At 38.2% G+C, this 24,361-nt stretch overlaps 3 protein-coding genes across 3 annotated transcripts; 1 reads left to right on the top strand and 2 right to left on the bottom strand.

The window, feature by feature from the left end:
* The first annotated feature begins 13,884 nt into the window (after positions 1-13,884).
* Positions 13,885-14,496, top strand: LOC138876557 (uncharacterized). Its single transcript, XM_070155687.1, has 3 exons — positions 13,885-14,089; positions 14,175-14,228; positions 14,297-14,496. The coding sequence occupies exons 1-3, from the start codon at positions 13,958-13,960 to the stop codon at positions 14,459-14,461; spliced, it is 351 nt and encodes a 116-aa protein (XP_070011788.1). The 5' UTR covers positions 13,885-13,957; the 3' UTR covers positions 14,462-14,496.
* A 5,029-nt stretch (positions 14,497-19,525) lies between these two features.
* Positions 19,526-20,233, bottom strand: LOC138875421 (uncharacterized mitochondrial protein AtMg00810-like). The gene has a single exon (XM_070154249.1). The coding sequence runs from the start codon at positions 20,231-20,233 to the stop codon at positions 19,526-19,528; it is 708 nt and encodes a 235-aa protein (XP_070010350.1).
* A 1,015-nt stretch (positions 20,234-21,248) lies between these two features.
* Positions 21,249-23,408, bottom strand: LOC104226375 (uncharacterized). Its single transcript, XM_070154248.1, has 3 exons — positions 22,751-23,408; positions 22,328-22,495; positions 21,249-22,036 (listed from the first exon to the last, which is right to left on the bottom strand). The coding sequence occupies exons 1-3, from the start codon at positions 23,406-23,408 to the stop codon at positions 21,249-21,251; spliced, it is 1,614 nt and encodes a 537-aa protein (XP_070010349.1).
* Between the last annotated feature and the right edge of the window lie 953 nt (positions 23,409-24,361).

Genomic DNA, 24,361 nt, shown 5'->3' with positions numbered 1-24,361 from the left:
AATTCAAGGCGATTGAACGTCAAAAAGGTAATGTCTTCACCCTCTAATTGATTCTAGCATTAGATTAATGATTATTGACTCAAGTTCATGATATATGAGTTGATGAGTTTGATAGAAAAACATGCACAATTATAAGTTTGGCTTGTTGATTGTTGATTATTGGTTAAGGGTGTTGTTTACCTTATGGGTGATAAAGAATAATATTGATTATAACCATTTGAGACTTTAGAATTTATCTAGGAGCAAGAGAATGGGTTATTGGGTGTAGAAACACCATTAATAAGGACTATGAAGCTTTATGTCACCAAGCGTTTGACAAAATGCTTAAGTGACTAAAACATGAGTATTATTGCTAATATGGAATCCCTTTGACTTGTATTGATATAGATTAAAGTTGAAAGGGTTGGCGAATGTTATATTACGCTCAAGAGCAGGAAGTTAAGGTATGTGAGGCTAACTCTCTATGTTTGGGAATGTTAATGATTCTCCCTACATTACGTTTCTTTTACGACGTATCAATTGCCTCAGAAATATAGTTAAGCCTAGTTCCTTAAATAGTTGTAGAACTTCTATTTTCTAGCTTCGTGACTCGTTCATGACTTTCATTCTGAACGTTGTGAGCTCAGTTCGTATTCAATATAGACTTGGGCTTGATGTCCCTAAGTCTCACTATAGCTTACTCAGCATTTCATAAGCAGTTGAAGTTTCAGTGTTCATAACCAGTTCAAGAATACATGTCTCATTCTAGTCCTATCCAGTATTCCAGTATTATGTAACTCAGTATGATTCAGTATTCCAGTATTATGTAACTCAGTATGATTCAGTATTCCAGTATAATGTAACTTAGTGTGATCCAGTATTCAAGTATCATATAACTCAGCGTGATTCAGTATTTCACTATTATGTATTGCAGTATGATTCTCAGTTCCTAATTTTAAATCCATGATTGTTGAACACCTATATTTGGGCCTGAGGCCGCAGATAATGCTTTATGCATCTTTGGGCCTGAGGCCGCAGTTTATGATTTATGCATTTTGGACCTGAGGTCGCAGTTATGTATACGTATACTTGGGCCCGAGGCCGCAGCTTGTGCACATATATATATATATATAATTATATTGGGCCTGAGGCTGCAGTTTAATATTCAGATAAACAGGTTGTTCATCATTCAGAAGAGGGAGTATTCATATCCTTGGTTTCTTTTCAGTTCAATTATTAGTTACCGTTCAGTTATCAGCTATCATATCAGTTACCAGTTATCAGTTCAGTTATCAGTTATCAGTTCAACTACCAGTTATCAGTTATCATTTCAGTTTTAGTTTGAATAGTTATCATTTCAGTTATCAATTATAAATTCTCAGTTATCAGCTTAGTTTTAGTTTCAGCATTTATAATTCTTTCTTCCAGTTGCTTTACATACCAGTGAAATTCAAATGTACTGACGTACCTTTTGCCCGGGGCCTGCATCTCACGATACAGGTAATGATTTACAGGTTTGATGATTCAGAGCGTTAGGATTCTTGTACCAGCTATTTGGTGATCCCTAGTTCTTTCGGGGCATTATCATTACTACAATCTTCAGTATTTTTAGACAGTAATTGTTTTAAGTACTTCATTAGAGGCTTCATAGACTAGAGTAACAGTTAGACAAAGTCACAGGCTTTTCATATTAAGCTATGTTGGCAACAAATATGTTTCAGAATTGTATTAGTATTTCCGCACTTTGATTTATATCATCTAGACTTTCAGTATATCAGCATGTGTTAGTTTATCTTCGGCATTCAGTATGTTATAATACCACATGTTGATTCATCCAGCCAGTTGGTTCGCTCGGTCACATGTAGTCAGGCACCGAGTGTCGTGTTACGTCCAGGTCCAGGTTCGGGGCGTGACAAAGATTGGTATTAGAGCACTAGGTTTAAGAGTCTTAGGGAGTCTATGAAGCTGTGTCCAGTGGAGTTTTCTTTATATGTGTGTATCGGCCACTCATATAAATGGTTAACTACCAAGATATCCAGGATTGTCTCGCTTCTTTCTACTCTAGATCGTGCCATGAAGCTTATAGCAAAAGGTAACCTTCTCTTCCTATCGAATTCCAAACGTATTGGATTCCCAAGCGACGCGCAGGAGAAACGTAAGGTCCTATATAGGATAATTTCCCATTGGGGTATAATTATGGAGTACATGTTGGTAAATATGAGACTTGAGAGGATGTTAAAAGTGGGATGCAATGGATAGTAGTACAGATTAGAGCATAACCTTATCAGAAGGTACAAAAACAGTTATCATGTCTTATGGTTATCAGTTTACCTCAGTTACCAGTTATATGGTCTTTCAGTTAGAAAATTTATGGCTATTCAGTATGCCAGTATTCAGTTTATATGTTTACCAAATACCCAATTTTTAGTGTATCAAAATTCTGGTGACGGGTGAGTAATACAGTGATGCCTATGGGTGCTAAAAGAAAATGTAAGTAAGAGTGGTTATAGCTAAATCTTCGCATATTTTAGGTCCAGATTAAGACCCAAGAATCGTTGGATGGTGCAGTAAGTGATATATCAAAAAATGGTATACTCTGAAGGATAAGTTAGTGTATAGTAATCGTATGTGTTTTGCCTCAGAGAACAATTTCTTTTAATTTTTGGAAATTGAGCCACAAGTTGGAAAATGATAGTTAAGATGTCAGACCCTAACATTGGTCATTATAGTTTTGGACAGAAAAGAGCCTAAGGGCAAAATACCTAGGAGTCAGAAACGTTTGTTATTACCAAAGTTGTGATTTCGTACAACTCATGCAAATGACTAGAAGATATGATGTATGCAATGAGAACCAAGAGCATGCAACATTGAATTTTAGGGAATGATTTTAAGTTGTTTAGATTTATACAAATCAGAACTAGAAGTACCACATTAGTAAGTTACTATAAGAAGCAACCATTGATGTAAGATAAAAGATATGCCAGTCCCCCTTAGGTTATGTGACTATAAGATTACCCGGGATGTTTATAGTATGATATTATTTAGCATTGTATAGAAAGTTTGGGGTTAGATATTCCAATTTCATTTAAGGTAGATGAATTCCCTAAGTGTGATCCATGCACATATTTTAGAAGGAAAAAAAAAGGGATAGTATGCGACCGTAGAACAGGGCTGGATGGTAAGGGAAGTTAGAATAACCTTATGCTTCACTTTAGTTATTCAAAGCAGGAGAAGAAAATATGATGCTAGCAAGTGGTTAGTAAAAAGGATAGTAAGTAAGTTTTAAGTTGATACAGAAAATTAGCAATTTTAGCAGAGCTAGTAGAGGTACAATTTGATGCACTTAGCCAGGTTAACTATAGTGAGTGGATGACAATTTGAAATACTGAATGTGTGTTAGAATCCAAAGAGTTTAAGTTAAACCTGAAGTACAGTGATAGTGAAAAAAAATTAGCTAGGCAGTTAGAGAGCAAACTACATGAATAGCCTTTAAGAGTTATCGAAAAGGGGTTTCCTCAAGATGGACAGTGTGATCAGAGTTAGATTATTAAGATTGTGTATGATAGTTGTGAATACATTAGCTTTCCATTATGTGAATAATTTAGTTTTCTCCTATCTCAGAAGTAAGTTGGAATATGAGTCGTTGTTGACGTAGAGTGCACAGAATTGCAGAAAATAAGGAAAATTATATGGATCCCAACAAAAAGAGAAGGATCCGCAAGTATAAGACCTTTGGTCTAAGGGGTGATGTGAAATTTTTTGTAAGTCTAGTTAGTGATTTGAAACATGAATAGTTAGCATGGGATATGAAAAAGAAAATCAGTTCGGTAATGAGGGAAAATTGTATAATTACCACAAGTATTATGTCTAGCATGTGTAAGAAATACAAAGTGATTAGAATGATCACCGAGCTAAGTTATTGATGATAAAGGGGTCACAGAAAGGTTGTAAAACCATGCCTATTTATGTGTTATGAGGGTAGTGGCATTGCACGAGACTCTAATTTTGGAATACAAGTTAAAGACTTAGCTCGCAACAATGCTATAGGTGTCTTCAGGAAGTGCTTAAGAAGATAATCAATTGTGGGAAGTATAAAACGATGTCTTTTGAATAAGGGGGGAGATGATGGTACTTTGAGGTACCAAGACAGATTGTGTGTTCCAGACATAGATGGACTTAAAGAGGGAAGATCATGTTAGAAACCTATAATTCCTGGTATTCTTTCCGTCCAGGTTCCCTAAATATGCATCATGACCAAGGAGATTGATTGGTTGAACGACATGAAAAAGAACATTGCAGACTTTGTGGCCAATTGTCTGAATTGTCAGCAAGTGGAAGTCGAGCAGTAGAAAGCCTAGTGTTTTATCATAGAATACACATATTTTGAGTGGAGATGGTAAATATGAAATTTATAATGGGATTATCTTGCTCATTTTAAAAGCATGATTTGATTGGATGATCGTAAATCGACTTACCAAGTCAGCGCACTTCTTGCCAGTAAAGACTATAGATTCAACAGAAGATTATACCAAGTTCTACATTCAGGAAATTGTCTAATTGCATGGGACTCCATTCTCCGTTATTTCAGATTGTGGTGCTCCGTTTAAAATGAACTTTTAGAAGTTCTTTCAGAAATGATTAGGCACACGTTTTTCATCCTCAGAAAGATGGCCAGGAAAAGCGCATTGTTCAAATAGTTGAGGATATGTCCATGATGTTAAAGGTAATTGGGATGAACATATACCTCTCATTGAGTTTTCTAATAATAACCTACCACTCTAGTATCAAGATTGCACCGTACGAAGCTCTGTATGGGCGAAGGTGTAGATCGTCAATTGGTTGGTCCAAAGTTGGTGAAGGGGAGTTGTTGGGACCAAATTTTGGTCTATCAGTCTATGGAGAAAGTCAAGTTGATTCAAGGGCATCTGAAGACGGCTCAGAGCCGCCAAAGGTCCTATCCAAATATGCGGCATAGAGACCTAGAGTTTCAAGTTGATGATTGGGTGTTTCTGAAAGTTTCGCCTATGAAAGGCGTTATGAGATTTGAGAAGAAGGGGAAGCATAGTCCCTGCTATATTGGGCCATATAGATTCTTGCGAAGGATCGGTCAATTAGCTTATGAGTTGGAGTTGCCACCATAATTAGTGGTGGTACAGCCAGTATTTCACGTGTCATGTTATAACATTCAAGTTTCCAGTACTCAGATACTCATGTCAATTCAATACTCAGATACTCATGTCAGTTCAGTACTAAGATACTCATGTCAGTTCAGTACTCAGAATCTCATGTCAGCTTAATACTTAGCTACTCATGTTAGTCAAATACTTAGACCTTCATGACAACTTAGTACTCAGATTACTCAAATATTCGTGCCAATTCAATATTCATATATCCATGTTAGTTCAGTATTCACGTATCCATGGCAGACCAATATCTAGTCAACGCAATAGTGATTCAATTCAGTTACTATGTATTCATTCAGTTTAGTATGCAAGTGTTAATGAAAGTTCATGTTTGCACCTGACTCGTTTAAGGTCCGGAGTTAGTAGAAGTTACAGTCAAGACAATCATTCGAGGACGAATGATCCCAAGGGGGAGATAATGTAACACCCCGTACATTCGGCTTAGGTATGAATGAGTTAAATGAGTAGTAAGGTTATATTTTGGACATATTAAGTCCTATCGGGATGATTATGGGTGAAAATAGTTGTTTCAAAATCAAGAAGGTAAGTGAGGTACATAAGATTTGACAAAATCGACTAAGTTTGCAGAAGGTTCGTATTCCAGCAGGTTTTGGTGAAAATGTACAAGGAATTTGGGAAAATGCAAAGCATGAAAGTTGTAGGCCTTTGAAATAAATTTCCAAAGATATATTATGGATCCTAAACGGATCTCTGTGCAAAAGGTTATGCACGTTTTACAGAATAGTATGCGATATGCGCGTCGGTAGCGCGCCCTTAGCGCGGCCGCGCTAATTTTGAGGCAGTGTGACTGCCGTTTAGCACGGGCAGGCCTCCAGATGCGTGGGCGCGCTAGTGGGGGGTCTTTTTAAAGCTATATTTCGTCCCCCACAGCCCCAAAACATAAAAACTTGCTCTACAAAGGGGAACTCTCAAAAACCTAACTCCTTAAGGGTCCTTCCACCACCCAAGGTAAGTTCTAATGGTGATTCTAAGTTAATTTCAATTTCCCAACATCTTATTAACATGGGTAAACCCTCCATATTATTAGATATTTGTTTGGGGAATCATTGTTGAGAGAAGAAACCCTAGAACTCGAATTCAAGACGATTGAACGTCAAAAAGGTAATATCTTCACCCTCTAATTTATTCTAGCATTGGATTAATGATTATTGACTTAAGTTCATGAGATATGAGTTGATGGGTTTGATAGAAAAGCATGAACAATTATAGGTTTGGCTTGTTGATTGTTGATTATTGGTTAATGGTGTTGTTTACCTTATGGGTGATAAAGAATAATATTGATTATAACCAATTGAGACTTTAGAATTTATCTAGGAGCAAGAGAATGGGTTATTGGGTGTAGAGACACTATTAATAAGGACTATGAAGCTTTATGTCACCAAGTGTTTAAGAAAATGCTTAAGTGACTAAAACATGAGTATTATTGCTAATATGGAACCCCTTTGACTTGTATTGATATAGATTAAAGTTGAAAGGGTTGGCGAATGTTGTATTACACTCAAGAGCAGGAAGTTAAGGTATGTGAGGCTAACTCTCTATGTTTGGGAATGTTAATGATTCTCCCTACATTACGTTTCTTTTACGACGTATCAATTTCCTCAGAAATATAGTTAAGCCTAGTTCCTTGAATAGTTGTAGAACTTTTATTCTCTAGCTTCGTAACTCGTTCATGACTTTCATTCTGAATGTTGTGAGCTCAGTTCGTATTCAATATAGACTTGGGCTTGATGTCCCTAAGGCTCACTATAGCTTACTCAGCATGTCATAAACAGTTGAAGTTTCAGTGTTCATAACCAGTTCAAGAATACATGTCTCATTCTAGTCCTATTCAGTATTCCAGTATAATGTAACTCAGTGTGATCCAGTATTCCAGTATCATATAACTCAGCATGATTCAATATTTCACTATTATGTATTGCAGTATGATTCTCAGTTCCTAATTTAAATCCCTGATTGTTGAACACCTATATTTGGGCCTGAGGCCGCAGCTAATGCTTTATGCATCTTTGGGCCTGAGGCTACAGTTTATGCTTTATGCATTTTGGACCTGAGGTCGCAGTTATGTATACGTATACTTGGGCCCGAGGCCGCAGCTGTGCACATATATATATATTGGGCCTGAGGCCCCAGTTTCATATTCAGATAAATAGGTTGTTTATCATTTAGAAGAGGGAGTATTCATATCCTTGCTTCCTTTCAGTTCAATTATTAGTTACCGTTCAGTTATTAGCTATCATATCAGTTACGAGTTATCAGTTCAGTTATCAGATATCAGTTCAACTACCAGTTATCAGTTCAACTACCAGTTATCAGTTCAGTTATCAGTTATCATTTCAGTTTCAGTTTGAATAGTTAACATTTTAGTTATCAATTATAAATTCTCAGTTATTAGCTTAGTTTCAGTTTCAGCATTTATAATTCTTTCTTCCAGTTGCTTTACATACTAGTGCAATTCAAATGTACTGACGTCTCTTTTGCCTGGGTCCTGCATCTCACGATGCAGGTAATGATTTACAGGTTGATGATTCAGAGCGCTATGATTCTTGTACCAGCTATTTGGTGATCCCCAGTTCTTTCGAGGCATTATCATTACTATAATCTTCAGTATTTTTAGACAGTCAATGTTTTCAGTACTTCATTAGAGGCTTCATAGACTAGAGTAACAGTTAGACAGAGTCATAGGCTTTTCATATTAAGCTATGTTGGCTACAAATATGTTTCATAATTGTATTAGTATTTCCACACTTTGATTTATATCATCCAGACTTTCAGTATATCAGCATGTGTTAGTTTATCTTCCGCATTCAGTACATTATGATACCACATATTGATTCAGCCAGCCAGTTGGTTCGCTCGGTCACATGTAATCAGGCACCGAGCGTCGTGTTACGTCCAGGCCCAGGTTCAAAGCGTGACAGGAGCAAAATATGATACCAGATTAATAGTGCGGGACTTTGATGGATGGAAAGGTAAATAGAGAATAAATATAAGATAAGTTGAATATTTCAAGGGCAAATTTGAAAATTTTCCCTAAAATTAGTTTTTGATTTCTGTTTGTGTTTTTATATATATATGCTTTCTTTTAACAAAACCGGCAAAATGGTTATTAAAATTCGCAAATCTGAGTGAGGACACTTGCTTGCTTACTCATTCTTACCCTCTCTCTCTCACACACACACATACATATATATATATATATATATATATATATATATATATATATATATATATGTTCCAAAAACTAAATGTTAATTATGACAAAAAAGACTAATTGTGAACCAATTTCAAAACACTACCTAAAAAATAGAAATTTACGACAAACAAATTTTAAGGCTAAGCAGAAAAATCCGTCGCTAATCCTATCTAGCGACAGATTATCATTAATTTTTTTAGCTACGATCAATATAGCGACAAAGTTTATAGGTAATTCCCTTATTTTTGGGTAGCGAAAGGCCATTAAGGCTTTCTTGTTGAATAATGGCGTAATGGCTTTCTGGCCACTTAAACTTGTATCGGTTTGTAAAGCCGATACATGAACTTACATTTTTCTCATTTGAACACTTCAACTTGATAGAATGAATACTAATAAACACATTTGACCATTGACCAAGCTTATGTGGAAGTGGCACAGCTGACATGGCTAAATTGTGTGCAAATCACGCTGCCAAGGCGCGTGAATAGTTTTATTTTTATTAAAAAAATATTAGAAATAGAATAAAATATAAATAAGAAAGAAAAAAGGACCTTTCTCTCTCCCTTCCTCTTTTCCCCTGCCCTCTCACCTCTCTCATCTTCCCAAGCGAACTCCCCCGTCCTGTAAATTGTTTTCATTTTCTATTCTACTTTCCCTCCCCTTCCCCGTTTCTTTTTCCCTTTCTCTTCCCCATTCACTAAATGGCTCCAGCACAAGGATGGCAAGCACAAATCTAAAACTACTCCAAATTGTTATGCATTGATTTACTAGAAAAAATGAAAATTGAAATTTCTAGATAATCTTATGTTATTTTCGTGAATTTCGGAAGCATCAGCTTGTTTCAAACTTCCAACAACTGCCTAGATCAATACGAGAAGATATCGAGGGCGAGGTCCGGGTCGAATTGAGCTCTCAATGCTTCATTTATGTCAGCTGGTGTGAACCTGGGTCTGAGATTGTTGATACATGATTCGAACTATTTTTCTAATGTAGTTTGGGTTCGGGTTCGAGGGGTAGGGTCTGTGAGATCATCGGAGGAGGACAACGATTGAGATGTTAGGGTTTTTGCAAGGTGATCGGCGACGGAGGAGCTGGAGATAGGGCGGAGAGATAGGGAGGAGAAGAGAGAGGTGATTACCGGTCGGCGTACAGACACCCGCATTTTCAGTACCGGAGAGAAGCGACAAGGATGGCTGAGGTTTGGAGTTGTTGCTGAACTATTGGCTGTGTATGGTGGAGAAAAAAGAGAAAGAAAAAGAAATTAAATTTTTAAAAATTAATCTTTTTTTAATAATATAGGACCCACAAATCCACATGTCATATAATAAAGACCAAACATGTGACATGACATTCATGTCAGAGCGATTGGCAAACACGTTCGACAGAAAGTGTTTATTAGTATTCATTTCGTCAAGTTGAAGTGTTCAAATGGGAAAAATATAAGTTCATATATCAGCTTTACAAACCGATACAAGTTTAAGTGGTCAGGAAGCTATTACGCCTTGAATAATTTACTTATATAAAACTATAGTACGTAGATTATGGTGTCAAATTTCAATAATCGGCCTCACTAGTACTCGACAAGAAAGTTCATAAAAGCTAGACATTTGAAATGTTTCAAAAGCTGTATTACTTTCCGTTGTAAACATGGTTATACAATTGTTAACATTTTGGGAGGAGTTACAAGATCATGGTATCTTTTTCTATGGGAAAGCATATAATGATTATTAGATAAGAGATTCTGTACAATATGGACTATTTGCGTAAAACCTCTTCACATATATTATTTGAAGTTGCTAGAACATGTCAGATAGTTAAATTTAGTACAGACGGGTGTTTACACCTGATTAAATAATTTACTTTAAAAATTAATATATTAAAGTGAAAATGCATATCACTTGATCATAGTTAATTAATAAGCGTAAATACAAAATATATGTCTTATATTCATTATTTTAGTGTGAACACGATGGGGATAAATTTTGATCGTTAGAGATCTCGCATTCTTCGTGGGGCAATATTTTGCTTCCTTGTGTCATCGGAATCGTATTTCTTGTACTTAAAACTCTAAAGGTGCTCTATTTTTATTTTTTTTTGGTCAAACTAGATTTTTATATTTAACCAAATATAAATATGTACATCCGTTTAACTCATTGGACTCTAGAGTTAGACCCTTTCTGGTGAAGAGTGCGAAACCAAAATGTGGTTTATTTTTACTCAAAATACGCAAATAAGTGTAAAAAAAAAAAGTTACCAAACTATATATAACGCCACTAATAGTGGCGCTATACAGTAACGTTAACTGTACCGTTATTGTATAGCGCCACTATTAGTGGCGTTATACTGACAAACCTTACATAACGCCATTAATAGTGGCGTTATACGCCTTATTACCTGAACACATAGCGCCATTAATAGTGGCGCTATACCCCTTAATACAAATCCTCCATCTTCTTCTTCTTCGTTCCATCTCCCTCATTTTCATTTCTGGTCCCCCACCACCACCGATTCTGCCCCCATTTTAAAAAAAAATAAAAAAATTGGGCCCCCATTTTTTTAAAAAACAAAATTTTTTTGGGTCCCCCGTCACATAAAAGTTTAATATTTGTGGTCCCACTGTCGAGTAGAGCTTCGTGTTATTGTGGATTCACTCTTCCGGAGTCAAAATTTCGATCTATCTACATTTCGAAAATTCTAAATCGAGGTATTTCGATTTATTTTAAGTTGAAACTTTTATAACAATGCATATTACTTGATTTGTATGTGTTCTATTTCGGTTTGTGTTTATTTTTTCCGAAACTAGCATGTTAAATTTTATCCGGATTTAATTTTAGTGTTGTATAAAAATATGTAAATTAGTCTAAAAAATGTGTTTGTTAATATCCTCATGTATATTTATGTGTTTTTATGCCGTTTAGTTTAGATTATTTTTTAGCGTAGTAAAATGTATACTTTTTTAGCGTAGTAAACATAGACCTTTTTAGAGTAGTAAAACTTAGACCCTTTTAGCGTAGCAAAATGTAGAGCCTTGTAGCGTAGTATTGTCTAGTAATTGTTTAATTATCTTATATTCTAGCACGAAACCCATAATTATATATATATATATATATATATATATATATATATATATATATATATATATATATATAATTCTTACAATTAATTTATTAAAAAATATGAATAAAAATTATAAAAAAACATAAAATTATTAATGATAGTTTGGTACTACTGGGCCTCAGAAAATCTAGCACGAAACCCATAATTATAATATATATATATATATATATAATTTTTACAATTAAGTTATTAAAAAATATGAATAAAAATTATTAAAAAAACATAAAATTATTAATGATAGTTTGGTACCACTGGGCCTCAGAAAATCTAGCACGAAACCCATAAGTATATATATAATTTTTACAATTAAGTTGTTAAAAAATATGAATTTAAATTATAAAAAACACACATAAATTTTAATGATAGTTATTAAAAATTATGAATTTGCAGTTGACGACATGGATGCACCTATACATCCCGGACCTCGAACGTCGGAGCTACTACCCCTACAGCCCCAGCATAGATCCGAGCATATATGGGGGAGAGAGTTGCTTACGCAGACTTTTCGGGGCAGGAGAGTGGATTTATTGTGGGAGTTTTTGACTCCTCCCCGCGTTCTACAGCCCCGTGTGGTCCATCACCTGGAGGAGATGGGATTATATAGGATCATTAGCATTGGCCGGATACAGCTCGACTATGCTTTGATCACGGCGTTGATTGAGCGGTGGCGACCGGAGACGCACACTTTCCATCTGCCCATCGGCGAAGCCACCATCACACTCCAGGACGTCGAGATTTTATATGGCCTGTCCACCGATGGCTTGCCAGTTTTACTGCCTGAGAATATGAGATATTTTAACCGGGCTTCATATATGGATATGCTGCACAGGATCACGGGCTTCAGGTCTGAGGACCCAGATGTAGCAATTGGGAGCAGTCGTATGCAGTTGGTCCCCATTAGAGACCACTTGGTGCAGATCCACGGTACTATCACCGACGACTCGGCGGAGGTGGATGTGGAGCAATATACGAGGTTGTTGTTGCTCCTTCTATTTGGGGGGATCTTGTTCCCGAACACTTCGGGGAACCTAGTGATCCTTCGTTTTCCGCATCATATTGCAGACTTTGATGATACAGTCAGCTACAGCTGGGGTGGTGCTGTCCTATCTTTTTTGTACATGCAGATGTGCCGGGCATCCATGGGCACACAGAGAGACGTTTCTGGTTTTCTGCCACTTCTACAGGTGACAACTTATTCAAATAATTTGTCGTTTAGTTCCAATTCTACCTAGTTATAGTTAATCTTTACGTCAACTTTCTGTTTTCGGTTTGGGTGTGGGAGCGATTTCTGCAACTTCGGCCACCTCTACCACAGCTACCGGCTAATGTACATATTCCTGATCTCCCTCTAGCTTGTAGGTGGGTATTGCGTCGTAGACTTGCACGAGAGTATCATGGCCATCATAATCTCCCCTTCTGTAGGGATGTGTTGGATTTTCTGGAGGATGCATAGGTGAATATCTAACTAAACTTACCAATTATTGTTTAACTAGGTGTTGCGCATACTAACGGTTTGTGTTATTATTTGATAGTTCATCTGGACGCCGTACAGCAAAGAGCTGATAGGTACCCTGCCAGCGTATTGCACGCACGGTCGCCATATTTGGAGGGCTTCTGTCCCTCTCACGTGCCTCGATATTGTTGAGCATCATGCCTCAGAGCAAGTATTTCGTCAGTTTGGATTTCCGCAGTCTATACCGACTCAGCCTGCATGGGATCCTTTACATTATGAGAGGGATGATAGGATGAGAGTGGACAACACATTTATTGAGTGGCTGACAGCGCAGTTGGGTATTTGGGACAGCCGAGGGGACTTGACCCCAGCTCTGCAACACTTTCCTATCGAAGTTTATATGGCATGGTACCGCACTGTTTCCCGACTTTTTATCGGGAACCCAGTTCATCAGGTAGATGGTCGGTACGTCTCATACGCCGGGAGACATGAGGCTCTGGTATGTTTTCTGTTATTATCAATTACATTAATAGTAATTTCTAGTCAAATACGTAGTTTATATTAAAAACTTTTGTGCAGGCGATTGGATTGCATACCGTATATCGTATGGGGCAGCAAATGCAGAGTTATGTCCACGACCCTGTGATCATGCAGGACTGTAGTCGTCGCTTAATGGATGTGGCTGCCCAGACACTGCAGCGAGGCCGATCGGATCAGCGTTTGGCACACCAGCCAGATTATGTTGACCCAGCCACATACCAGCGAGGTCGTGGTATGCCACGGGGTGGTGGCCGACGAGCTGTTGCTGCTTCACGACGATCTGCTGGTGTTGGACGACGTGGTCGTGGGCGGAGAGGAGGTCCCCAGCAAGGGGGCTTTGAGGCTCCTGCTGATGATGTTGCTGCTGATATGGGAGGTGGCATACATGAGACCGACATGCCGTCTTACAGCCTTGGCATTTATGACACTCCAGGGACGTCGCAGGTGACCCCATCGGGTCAATTCTTGATCATGGGCTCGGATTTTCAAGGAGTGGAGTTGGGTAGATATTTCCCTGGCCCGTCTACCACTGATGAGTCTCGACCGATCCGAGATTTTGATAGTGGGCACCGACTGAGTTATGGCAGCTCATCACATGCGCAGGTATGAGTTTATTAGTATTAATTTTATTATTGTTTTTACTATAACTTATTTATTTTGTTTTAACTTTATTAATTTACTTTTTTAGGCTTCATGCGATGCTGCGACAGATGACTACATTCAGGATCCAGACACGATTATGGTAAGACAATATAAATTTTTGTGAATTGTTATGTAGTTTTCTATACTAAGTTTGATATTATTATGTAGCCTTCTACTGGACCTGACAGCACCACCGATACATGTCATCCTGTGCCGCATCCGGCCATAAGGAGACGACTTGATGATGATGATCCTGATAGCGTACCCGGGCGGCAGGGGATGCGCCTCAGGCCAACGGCTACTTTGAGACACACCGGATGCGGGACACATTGATTCGGTCTTCCATATTTTTGTTTTTTTGGTGTAAATAATATTTTTGTATACATTAACAACAATATTTAGTCGAATATGATAGTTACTTTTTTTCAGTTCTCATTTCGTTTTATAGTATTTAGTATAGTAACACAACAACTTAAACTTAACTTCCACTTAAATTAAAATAAAATTTAGTACAACAAACAAGGAAAACATTACTACAACACAAACACAAACATAACAGGCCAACATAATAAAAATACATGACATATGAAAATGACACTAAACACATACACGTCAATGCTCCATCCTCAGTTGTCATTTATTCTTCGCTCCAACCACTTAAATCGTTCTTCCATTTGTTCTTTTTCTTCTTCTAACTCTTTCACTCTCGCCTTCACCTCCGCAAGTTCCCGTTTATATTTTTCGTTGCGTTCCTTGTGTGCTTCACAATTCCATTCTGCTCTCCATTTTTTATCTTCCACCTCCTTCAGTTTCTCCCTCATTTCTGTAATAATTCTATCTCCCTCCTTTTGTATTCTATGCTGGTATAACAACATATTATGAAATTCCTGTAATCTATCCCTGTAGCTTTCCTGATAACATGGTTCCTCAGCCCATTCATCAAATTCACAAGTAGGTTCGTCGGGTTGCTTGTACAACTTGTTCATACAGCACCAATAGCGGCGTCCAACGTTAGCACCTTCCCACCCACAATCCATCATGCATGGTTTTCCACATAAGCAAATTGGTGGACGACCAGGTTGAGCCATTTGTGAACTATTTGCTTATAATAAAAACCTTACTTACTTTTAATGAAATATTTCTTGGGGGAAATTTTTAGCACACAAAATAACTACAATGACCCCATTATTTATAGGCTAAACAAGACACATATAGCGCCATATCTAATGGCGCTATATTAGATAGTGCCATATTTAATGGCGCTATATTAGATAGCGCCATATCATGATGTTGACGAGATGACTTTATGTCAGCCGGTCACACATATCTAATGGCGCCATATCATGATGTTTTCAGCTTTTTCAGTTCGACAAGACAAGACACACATAGAGCCATATGTATATTTTGTGTATTAAATATCGTGATAGCGACAAGACAACACACATAATAAATATACCGATAATTATATTAAATTATTATTTAAATAGGTAAAAAGGGAAAGTACAAATCATAATTAACAAACAAGAAAATATTATTTCATAAATACTTAAATCGTATACATAACAACTAATTATTACAACATGAACTCATGGGTAGTTAGGTACAATAGAAGAACACCCGCCCTGAGCTTGATTATTGTTGCCACCCAAAGGACATTTTCTACGGTCGTGGCCTGTTTGCGAGCATATACCACATTTGCGTGCATATACGATATCACTAACATCCATTTGGTTCCGTATACGCGTTCTCTTCTGCACCTGTCTTTTACGCAAATAGGACTTGTTACACACCATTTTAAATGGTTCTGGGGGCCAGTAATGCTCAGAACCCACTGGTTGCAACTGACCACTATATGTGTTTAGGTATTTGGAAACACTATATTGTTGATCAATATAGTTGGTCTCCGCATAACCAACACGTTGAAAACACTTGATGGCATGTGAACAAGGCATGTGGTAGATTGACCATTTCCCACATGAGCATAACCTTGTGGATTCATTTACAGTATGTACATTATTACCCCGATTATTATGGATAGCGGTGCGAACTTCAAAAATACCTCGTTCGTTATCATATTGCAAAAAGGAATGTCAATGTGCTCGCCGTATGTATTTCTCTAATCTCTTCATAGGCACTGGCATAAATTCAACACCCCTTTCCATCAATTCCGTTGCAGCTACAGACCGTTGTACAAACCTCTCCGCCATCTACTTGAACGACATACGCACCATGGTTGTGACGGGAAACCTCTTGCCGACTTTAATAACCCGTTGAAGGATTCTGACACGTTTGTAGTAAGAATTCCCCAGCGTCTGCCACCATCTACATGCAACGTCCACTTTTCAGGATCATGTCGCACTAACCAACGATATGCTGCATCGTCTTCTTGCCTGATAGAATCCATATGCCTCCGGAATTTATGTTGTTGGTGGTCTGTTGCTGCCATCCACATCAAATCATGTAGATCTTTTTTGGGATGTGCCTTCTTGAAATTGGCCTTAAAATGTCTCACACAGTAACGGTGGTATGCATAAGGTTCTTGCCAAGCAGGAAGGTTCTCCACAGAACTTAATATACCCCTGTGCCGATCAGATATTAGACAAATACCTGAACGATGTTTGACAACGTGCTCTTTCAAGTGGTTCAAAAACATTGTCCACGTCTCTGTGCTTTCATTTGCAGAAATAGCAAAGGCTAGAGGAAATATATGTCCATTAGCATCCACTACCATGGCTATCAATAGCTTGATATCGTACTTTCCATAGACATGAGTTCCGTCTATGGATATTACGGGCCGACAATACGGAAAACCATCAATTGCTGGCTTAAACGCCCTGAACACGTAATTGAATATATATTCTGGTTTACCCGGACTCCGCTCAAGCTTCCATTCAATAACTGTTCCGGGGTTAAAGTGCTGCAGCGCAGCCATGTAGCTAGGCAGATCTGCAAATGACTTATCCCAGTTACCATAGACTATTTCAAACGCTCTTTTGCGCCCAAGATATGCCTTTCTTTTAGTAATTGTGTGGCCATATTCCTGGTAGACTGCTGTAATGCACTCTTTGATTTTATACCTTATGGACGCTTCGATGTGCGGAATAAGTACAAGAGATATCAAGTCAATATCCAAGTTGAAGTGATTCCCGTTGAAAGTGTCCATTTCGCATGTGTGGGTGGGAATGTATTTACCCACTTTCCACATACCTGTTTTCTTCTTCGACGCACGCAACATCCAATTACATGGCCAAAACCACCTGCGGCAAATAGCCTTGTATACCGTCGGACTTGACTCCGATACCTGCATCTCACGACACTCTTTAACATTGTGCATTTTACAAGCCCTGCTTACGCGTGCTTTATCAGGAAAAAGCATCCCCTTTGCAAGCACCGTTGGTCTAGACTCATCCCACATTGCTGTCCGGATTTCATCAAAATCCCTTGTGAGAGCTTCCACATCCGGCACGGCTGGCAAGTTATCAATATAAGGAATATCCCTTGAATGAAACGGCAATTCAGACTCGTTCACTTTTCGTCTATGGGGGGCTCTCTTCAAATCGGGTCCTTCCTCCTCGTCCTCTTCATTACCATGCTCACGAGCAAATGGTGTCTCGTCTCCCGATTCATCGGCATTGTTATCGTAATCGCTGTTCTCTTCCTTACTCTGTTCATCTGCCAGATCCTGATGTAATACGTTGTTTTCGGGCAATTGAGTGAGTACGGGTAGTTCAACTTGCTCGTTTTCACTGCACATTTCAACAAAAATATAAGCTACTAAATTAATAAATGCTTTATATATGGCTGTAGCTTTTCACTTACAAGTTGTAATGTGATGACATTCCATGATGGACGTTTTCAGTTAGGTGATGACTACCGGATGGGCCACTTGTAAAATTCATATCCGGCCGGTACCCCCTATTAAATAAATAAGCGTTAAAATTAATTCAATACGCAAAAATATACATAATTAACACAAATGAAAATTGAAGTTTACCACTCTTCTTGTGAATTATGGAAAGCAGGGTATTAATTATTTTCTCGCTGCTCATTCGCCGACGGTGATAAATTTAAATCAAGAAAAATTCTTTCATCTGGAACATGTCCGGCAAAAACTGATCCAGAATAACCACCCGATGACTGGGGGTTATCTCTACTACGCACAACCTCATTTTTTGGAACGTCTTCGACCTTCACGTACATCTCCAACATTGTGATTACAAGAAATTCCCGGCATTCGTCCGGAGTCCTCAAGAAATCACTCAAAGTGTCATCATCGTCGATGTTAAACTCTGAGTAAAAAGCAACCCCTTGCGGCGTAACGGAATACGGATATCTTCCGATTACTTTGAGTATCACTGAACGTTTTCTCACAATCATTTTTTTGCATAACAATGATATCAATGTTTCGTACTCCATTGAAAGTAGCAATTTAACATTACACTTAGCAGGTAAACTGTAGCCCACAGAGTTATTCTCCATCACAACCTCACCCCCCAATATAATGATACTCTTATTCTACGTTCTTCAGACATAATGAAAAAATGCTGGAGAATTTAACAACAATAGAAACCAACAAGAGTTAAAAAAAAATTTGAATGAAGTTGTGGCGATTCTACGATGTTTATATAGAAAATGGCTAGCCGTTTTGTTTTGTATATAGCGCCACAAAAAGTGGCTTTATACGCATTTAAATTATTGAACCCAGAAATTATTGGTGGGGTCAGGTAATAAGGCATATAACGCCACTATTAATGGCGCTATGTAAGGTGTGTCAGTATAAGGCCACAAATAGTGGCGCTATACAGTAACGGTGCAGTTAACGTTACTGTATAGCGCCACTATTTGTGGTGTTATATATAATTTGGTAACTTTTTTTTACACTTATTTGAGTATTTTGAGTAAAAATAAACCACATTTTGGTTCGCACTCTTCTGGTGAATCAACTGTTACAGCACTATATCATCTCCTATCTAAGCTAGTCATGCTATTCTCCTATACGCTTAAACAGGAAAACTATTCATCTTTTATAAGTATAAGATTTCAAGGAAAGCAGACATGCATCAGAGAATGAGAGAGAAGGCAATCTGTAAAATCTCCATTGTTATTCACGATTGGAGAGGAAAAATGAATTAGCTGACAAACAAAGCTCAGCTAACTACTTATATACAGACACTAACTAACATCTCATTAGTTAAGTACACTTTAACCCCTAAACTTTCTACACATACAAATACTATCCTGGCTCAATACTCCCCCTCAAGCTGGAGGGTAGAAAAAGGTTCTTCACTCCAAGCTTGCATAGCAAATACTGGTGTTGTGTTCTTCCCAGCCCCTTAGTTAATATGTCTGCTATTTGCTCCTTAGTATTCACATGTATAGTCTTGATGATGCCAGCCTTTATCTTCTCTCTAATAAAATGGCAATCAATGTCAATATGCTCCGTACGTTCATGAAAGATAGGATTTGCTGCGATTTGGATTGCTGCCTTGCTATCACAGAATAGAGCCACAACAGTTGTAACTTTACATCCAACTCACCAAACAGACCAATAGGCCACACAATCTCTGCTGCAGTGGAAGCCATGCTCCTAAACTCAACTTCAGCTGAACTTCTTGCCACTGTGTCCTGTTTCTTTGATTTCCAGGAAATCAAAGCATTGCCAAAGAATACGCAGTAACCAGTGACTGATCTTCTCGTTTGGAGGCATGCTCCCCAATCAGCATCACAGTATGCCTTCAGTGTCCCATCACCTGATGATGGTAATAACAGTCCCTGCCCTAGTGCATTTTTAACATATTTGACATCTCTCCTTGCTGCATCTAAATGAGACTGTTTGGGAGAATGCATGTACTGACTTAATGTTTGTACAACAAATGATATATCCGGCTTAGTCATTGTCAAATACAATAATCTTCCTACTAATCTTTGATATTCACCAGCATCCTTCAAGAGAGGGTCTTGAACACTGTCATCAGAAGAAGAGGTTATCCTGTCAAAATCAACAGAGGTCAACTTCTGATTTACTTTTAATGGTGTGCTAGAGGGTTTGGTTTCGGCTAATCCAAGTTCTGAAATTAGCTCTAATGCATATTTATGTTGGCTCATGTATATGCCCTTTTCAGATCGAGCAAACTCAATCCAAGGAAAAATTCAATTCTCCAAGATCCTTCATTCTAAAACACTGCTGCAGCTTGGCCCTTGTCCTGTCAATTTCTGTAATGTTGTTCCTAGTGACTATCAAATCATCCATATAAATGAGCACTAGAACAAGAGATGTGTCAGTTTTCTTAGTAAATAGAGAGTGATCATAATGGCTTTAAGAGAACCCCATGGTCTGTAGTGCCTTAGATAGCTTGATATTCCATTGTCGAGATGCCTGTTTAAGCCCATACAAGGACTTATGCAACCTGCATACAAGGTACTCCCCCTGCTTGTCAATACCCTTAGAGAAACCAGGAGGGACAAACATATAAACTTCTTCAACTAAGTCACCTTGCAAAAAAACATTATGAACATCCATCTGATAGAAGGGCCAACCAGAGGAAGCTGCTAATGCCACAACTGATCTTACTGTCACCATTTTAGCAACAGGTGAGAATGTGTCAGTGTAGTCAAGGCCCTCCTTCTGTGTGTAGCCCTTTGCTACCAGTCGATCTTTGAATCTCTCGATCTTTCCTGAAGCATGATACTTAATTTTGAACACCCACTTGCACCCTATAGGTTGCTTTCCAGGTGGCAATGGCACCAAGCTCCAAGTTTGATTATCTTCCAAGGCTTGGATTTCTTGTTGCATGGCATCAACCCACTTTGGATCCTTAGCAGCTTCAGCAAAAGTTTTTGGTTCTGTCTCAGAAGAGTAAGTAGCCAAACATTTGGAGTAGTGAGGCTTCAAATGGAGATAGCTAACAGAGTTGGAAATAGGGTAGGCATTCTTTTGGTGACCTACATAATCTTGCATCTAGATAGGAGGTCTAGAAGTTCGAGAGCTTCTGCGAGGTTCAAAATTGCCTTCATATTGAGGTAATGGTGCTGGTGAGTGTAGAATAGAATCAGCAGTAGATAATGTATGAGAATCCATACTATGGGATGTAGGGGAAGCAACATCAATGGGACTATTGAGTTACATGTCCTCCTGTATATCTGGAGGCGGTGGATCTGTGGGCATTACATCAACTGAAGGTTCATCAATTGGAAAAATAGTTGTTGGAGATAGAGCATCAGGGCCAGTAACAGGTGTATTATGATCTTGATCTGTGGATGGAATAGTTGAACTTGAACTGCATTCACCTGGCTGCTGCATAAATGGGAAACTATCTTCCTGGAAAACAACATCCCTGCTGATAAAAACTATTCGATTAGTTAGATCAAATAGTTTATAACCTTTCTGAGTTAAGGAATAACCCAAGAATACTGCAGGAATAGCCCTGGCAGAAAACTCGTCCCTTTTCTTCAAATTTGCAGCATAGCAAAGGCATCCAAATACTATAAGATGATCCAATGATGGGGCTTTGTTGAATAACAACTCAAATGGACATTTTCCACCTAATATTCTAGAGGGAATTCTATTTATCAGATACACTGCAGTCATAATACACTCTCCCCAAAACCTTAAGAGTAAATTAGCTTGGAACCTTAAGGATCTGGCAGTGTCTAATATGTATCTATGTCTTCTTTCCACTACCCCATTCTGTTGAGGGGTATATGGACATGTACTTTGATGAGTAATCCCCTCTGCACAAAGTAACTCCTTGAGCTGGTTGTTGAAAAATTCTCCTCCATTAGCTGTTCTGAGGACTTTGACATTGGAAGAAAATTTTGTTCTAATTAAAGCAATGAAGAACTTCAACACCACAATCGATTCATCCTTAGAATTCAAGAGGCACACCCATGTGAATCTACTGAAATCATCTACAAGAGTCAAGAAATACTATTTGCCATTATAAGTAGGCACTCTAAAAGGTCCCCACACATCTGCATGTATAAGATCACCCAATGCATAACTCTTTGTAATGCTATCTGGGAAAGGTAAACGGGTTTGTTTAGCCAAAGGGCATACAGAACATGGATCATTACAGTCAACAAGTTTTGTGTTTCTAAACATATGCATTCTTTTCATAGTCTCTATAGGCACATGCCCTAATCATTTATGCCATAAGGCAACATTTATTCTATTAATAGACAACATAGAAGAAATGAGACCAACAAGCAATCCTCCATGTGTGTTAACTTTGATATTCTGATCCAGCACATACAATCCATGCTCCATTCTACCAATCCCCTTCACCTTGCCATTGCAAATGTCCTGGAATATACAACAGGCAGGAAAGAAGGCAAGAAATAAGTTTAAATCCCTGGTCAGTTTAGATACTGATAACAAATTATACCTAAACTTAGGTATAAAGAGCACATTCTTGATCACTATGTTATCTAATATGCTGGAAGTCCCTAAGTGTGTGATCACACTTGTCTCTCCAGTAGGTAATTACATCTTTCTTGAATTACTCTCAGACAGTTCCATATAATCAATATACAGATGTAGGCGAGACACCATGTGATTCGTAGCTCCCGAGTCTATAATCCACCTATTTTCTTTGATCATACTCAGAAGTGACAGTGGTATACCTGTGACCTTGGCATGGGCAGCTGTATCAGTTGAAGTGTTGGTGTTGGTGTTGACCTGGTTGAGCATTCTTAGCAACTGAAGATATTGCTCCTCTGTAAAGAAATGTCCTGCAGGTTCAGCTTTTGACCTTTCTATCTGTTCATTTGGGGCTGCTGTACATTTGTCCATCTGCACATGTGCTGCAGTTGCATTCCTTCTAAAGTTCTTCCTCTTTGGTTTGAAATCTACAGGATATCCTACCAATTTGTAACAGACATCCCTAGTGTGTCCCTTGTACTTGCAATAATCACAATACAGCTGATTCTTCTGCTTGTAGCCTCCAGTGTATGTTTGCCCTGTGTTATAGCCCACAACATTAGCTCCATAACCTGCATTGGAAGCCATTGGGTTAGCTACATGACCTGTGTTATAAGTCATTGCTTGAGCTCCTATTTCCAAGTTACTGATGCTAGCTGCCTTAGCTCGTTGACTCTCATCCTGCACAGCCATTGCATAGGCTTCATTGATGTTTGGAGTTGGAATCATCAACATAATCTGACCTTTCATCTGAGCAAATGATTCATTGAGACCACTTAGAAACTGCACTAGACGTTGTTGCTTAATATGTTCCACAAATATCCTTGACTCAGGACATGGACATGAAGGAGTAGGTGTCATAGCTCATATTCATCCCATAGGTCCTTCAGTTTAGAATAGTAAATAGAGACTGGTGCCAAACCTTGCTTAAGGGCTATAATTTTCTGCGACAAATTGTAGATTCTAGAGATGTTCCTCTTATCAAACATTTCCTTCAGATCTCTCCACACATTACACGCAGATGACCCATAGACCACAGTACTATAGAGCTCTTTGGTGACAACATTCATTATCTATGATAGCACGAATGCATTGCATCTCTCCCACTGATCATGCAAATTTTGCTCAAAATTCTCCTTCTTACAGGTTCCATCAATAAATCCAATTTTGTTCTTCGTAAACAGTCCAATTCTCATAGATCTAGACCACAAATTGTAGTTCTCTGTCCCTATCAGCTTGAATTCAATCAGATGCTCTCACGGCGTGTCTGATGGTCATAAATACAAAGGATGAGTGTGTCCTACCATAGCCTCAATGGGATGAGTGTGTCCTTGCACAGTCTCAACAGGATGAGTGTGTCCTTGCACATTCTCAGCATTCAATCCATCATTAGCCATTTTTGCTCTGAATTAGGAACCCTAGCTCTGGGACGACGAACTCCGACGAGAATGAAAGTCGATAGAACAAATCAGAACTGTAAGAGTGACAGAAAGAAGGAAGATACAACGGAATTAGATCGTCCACTCTGATACCATATCAGATTTCAAGGAAAGCAGACATGCATGAGAGAATGAGAGAGAAGGCAATCTGTAAAATCTTCATTGTTATTCACGATTGGAGAGGAAAAATGAATTAGCTGACAAACAAAGCTTAGCTAACTACTTATATACAGACACTAACTAACATCTCATTAGTTAAGTTAGGTACTAACTTCTAATCTGTACACTTTAACCCCTGAACTTTCTACACATACAAATACTATCCTGGCTCAATAATAAGTAATAAACTCTTCCGATCCATTTGACTCTTTTGTT

This window comes from Nicotiana sylvestris, chromosome 8, assembly GCF_000393655.2.
Source record: "Nicotiana sylvestris chromosome 8, ASM39365v2, whole genome shotgun sequence".
Lineage (NCBI taxonomy): Eukaryota > Viridiplantae > Streptophyta > Magnoliopsida > Solanales > Solanaceae > Nicotiana > Nicotiana sylvestris.
This window is presented reverse-complemented; position numbering and strand designations above follow the sequence as displayed.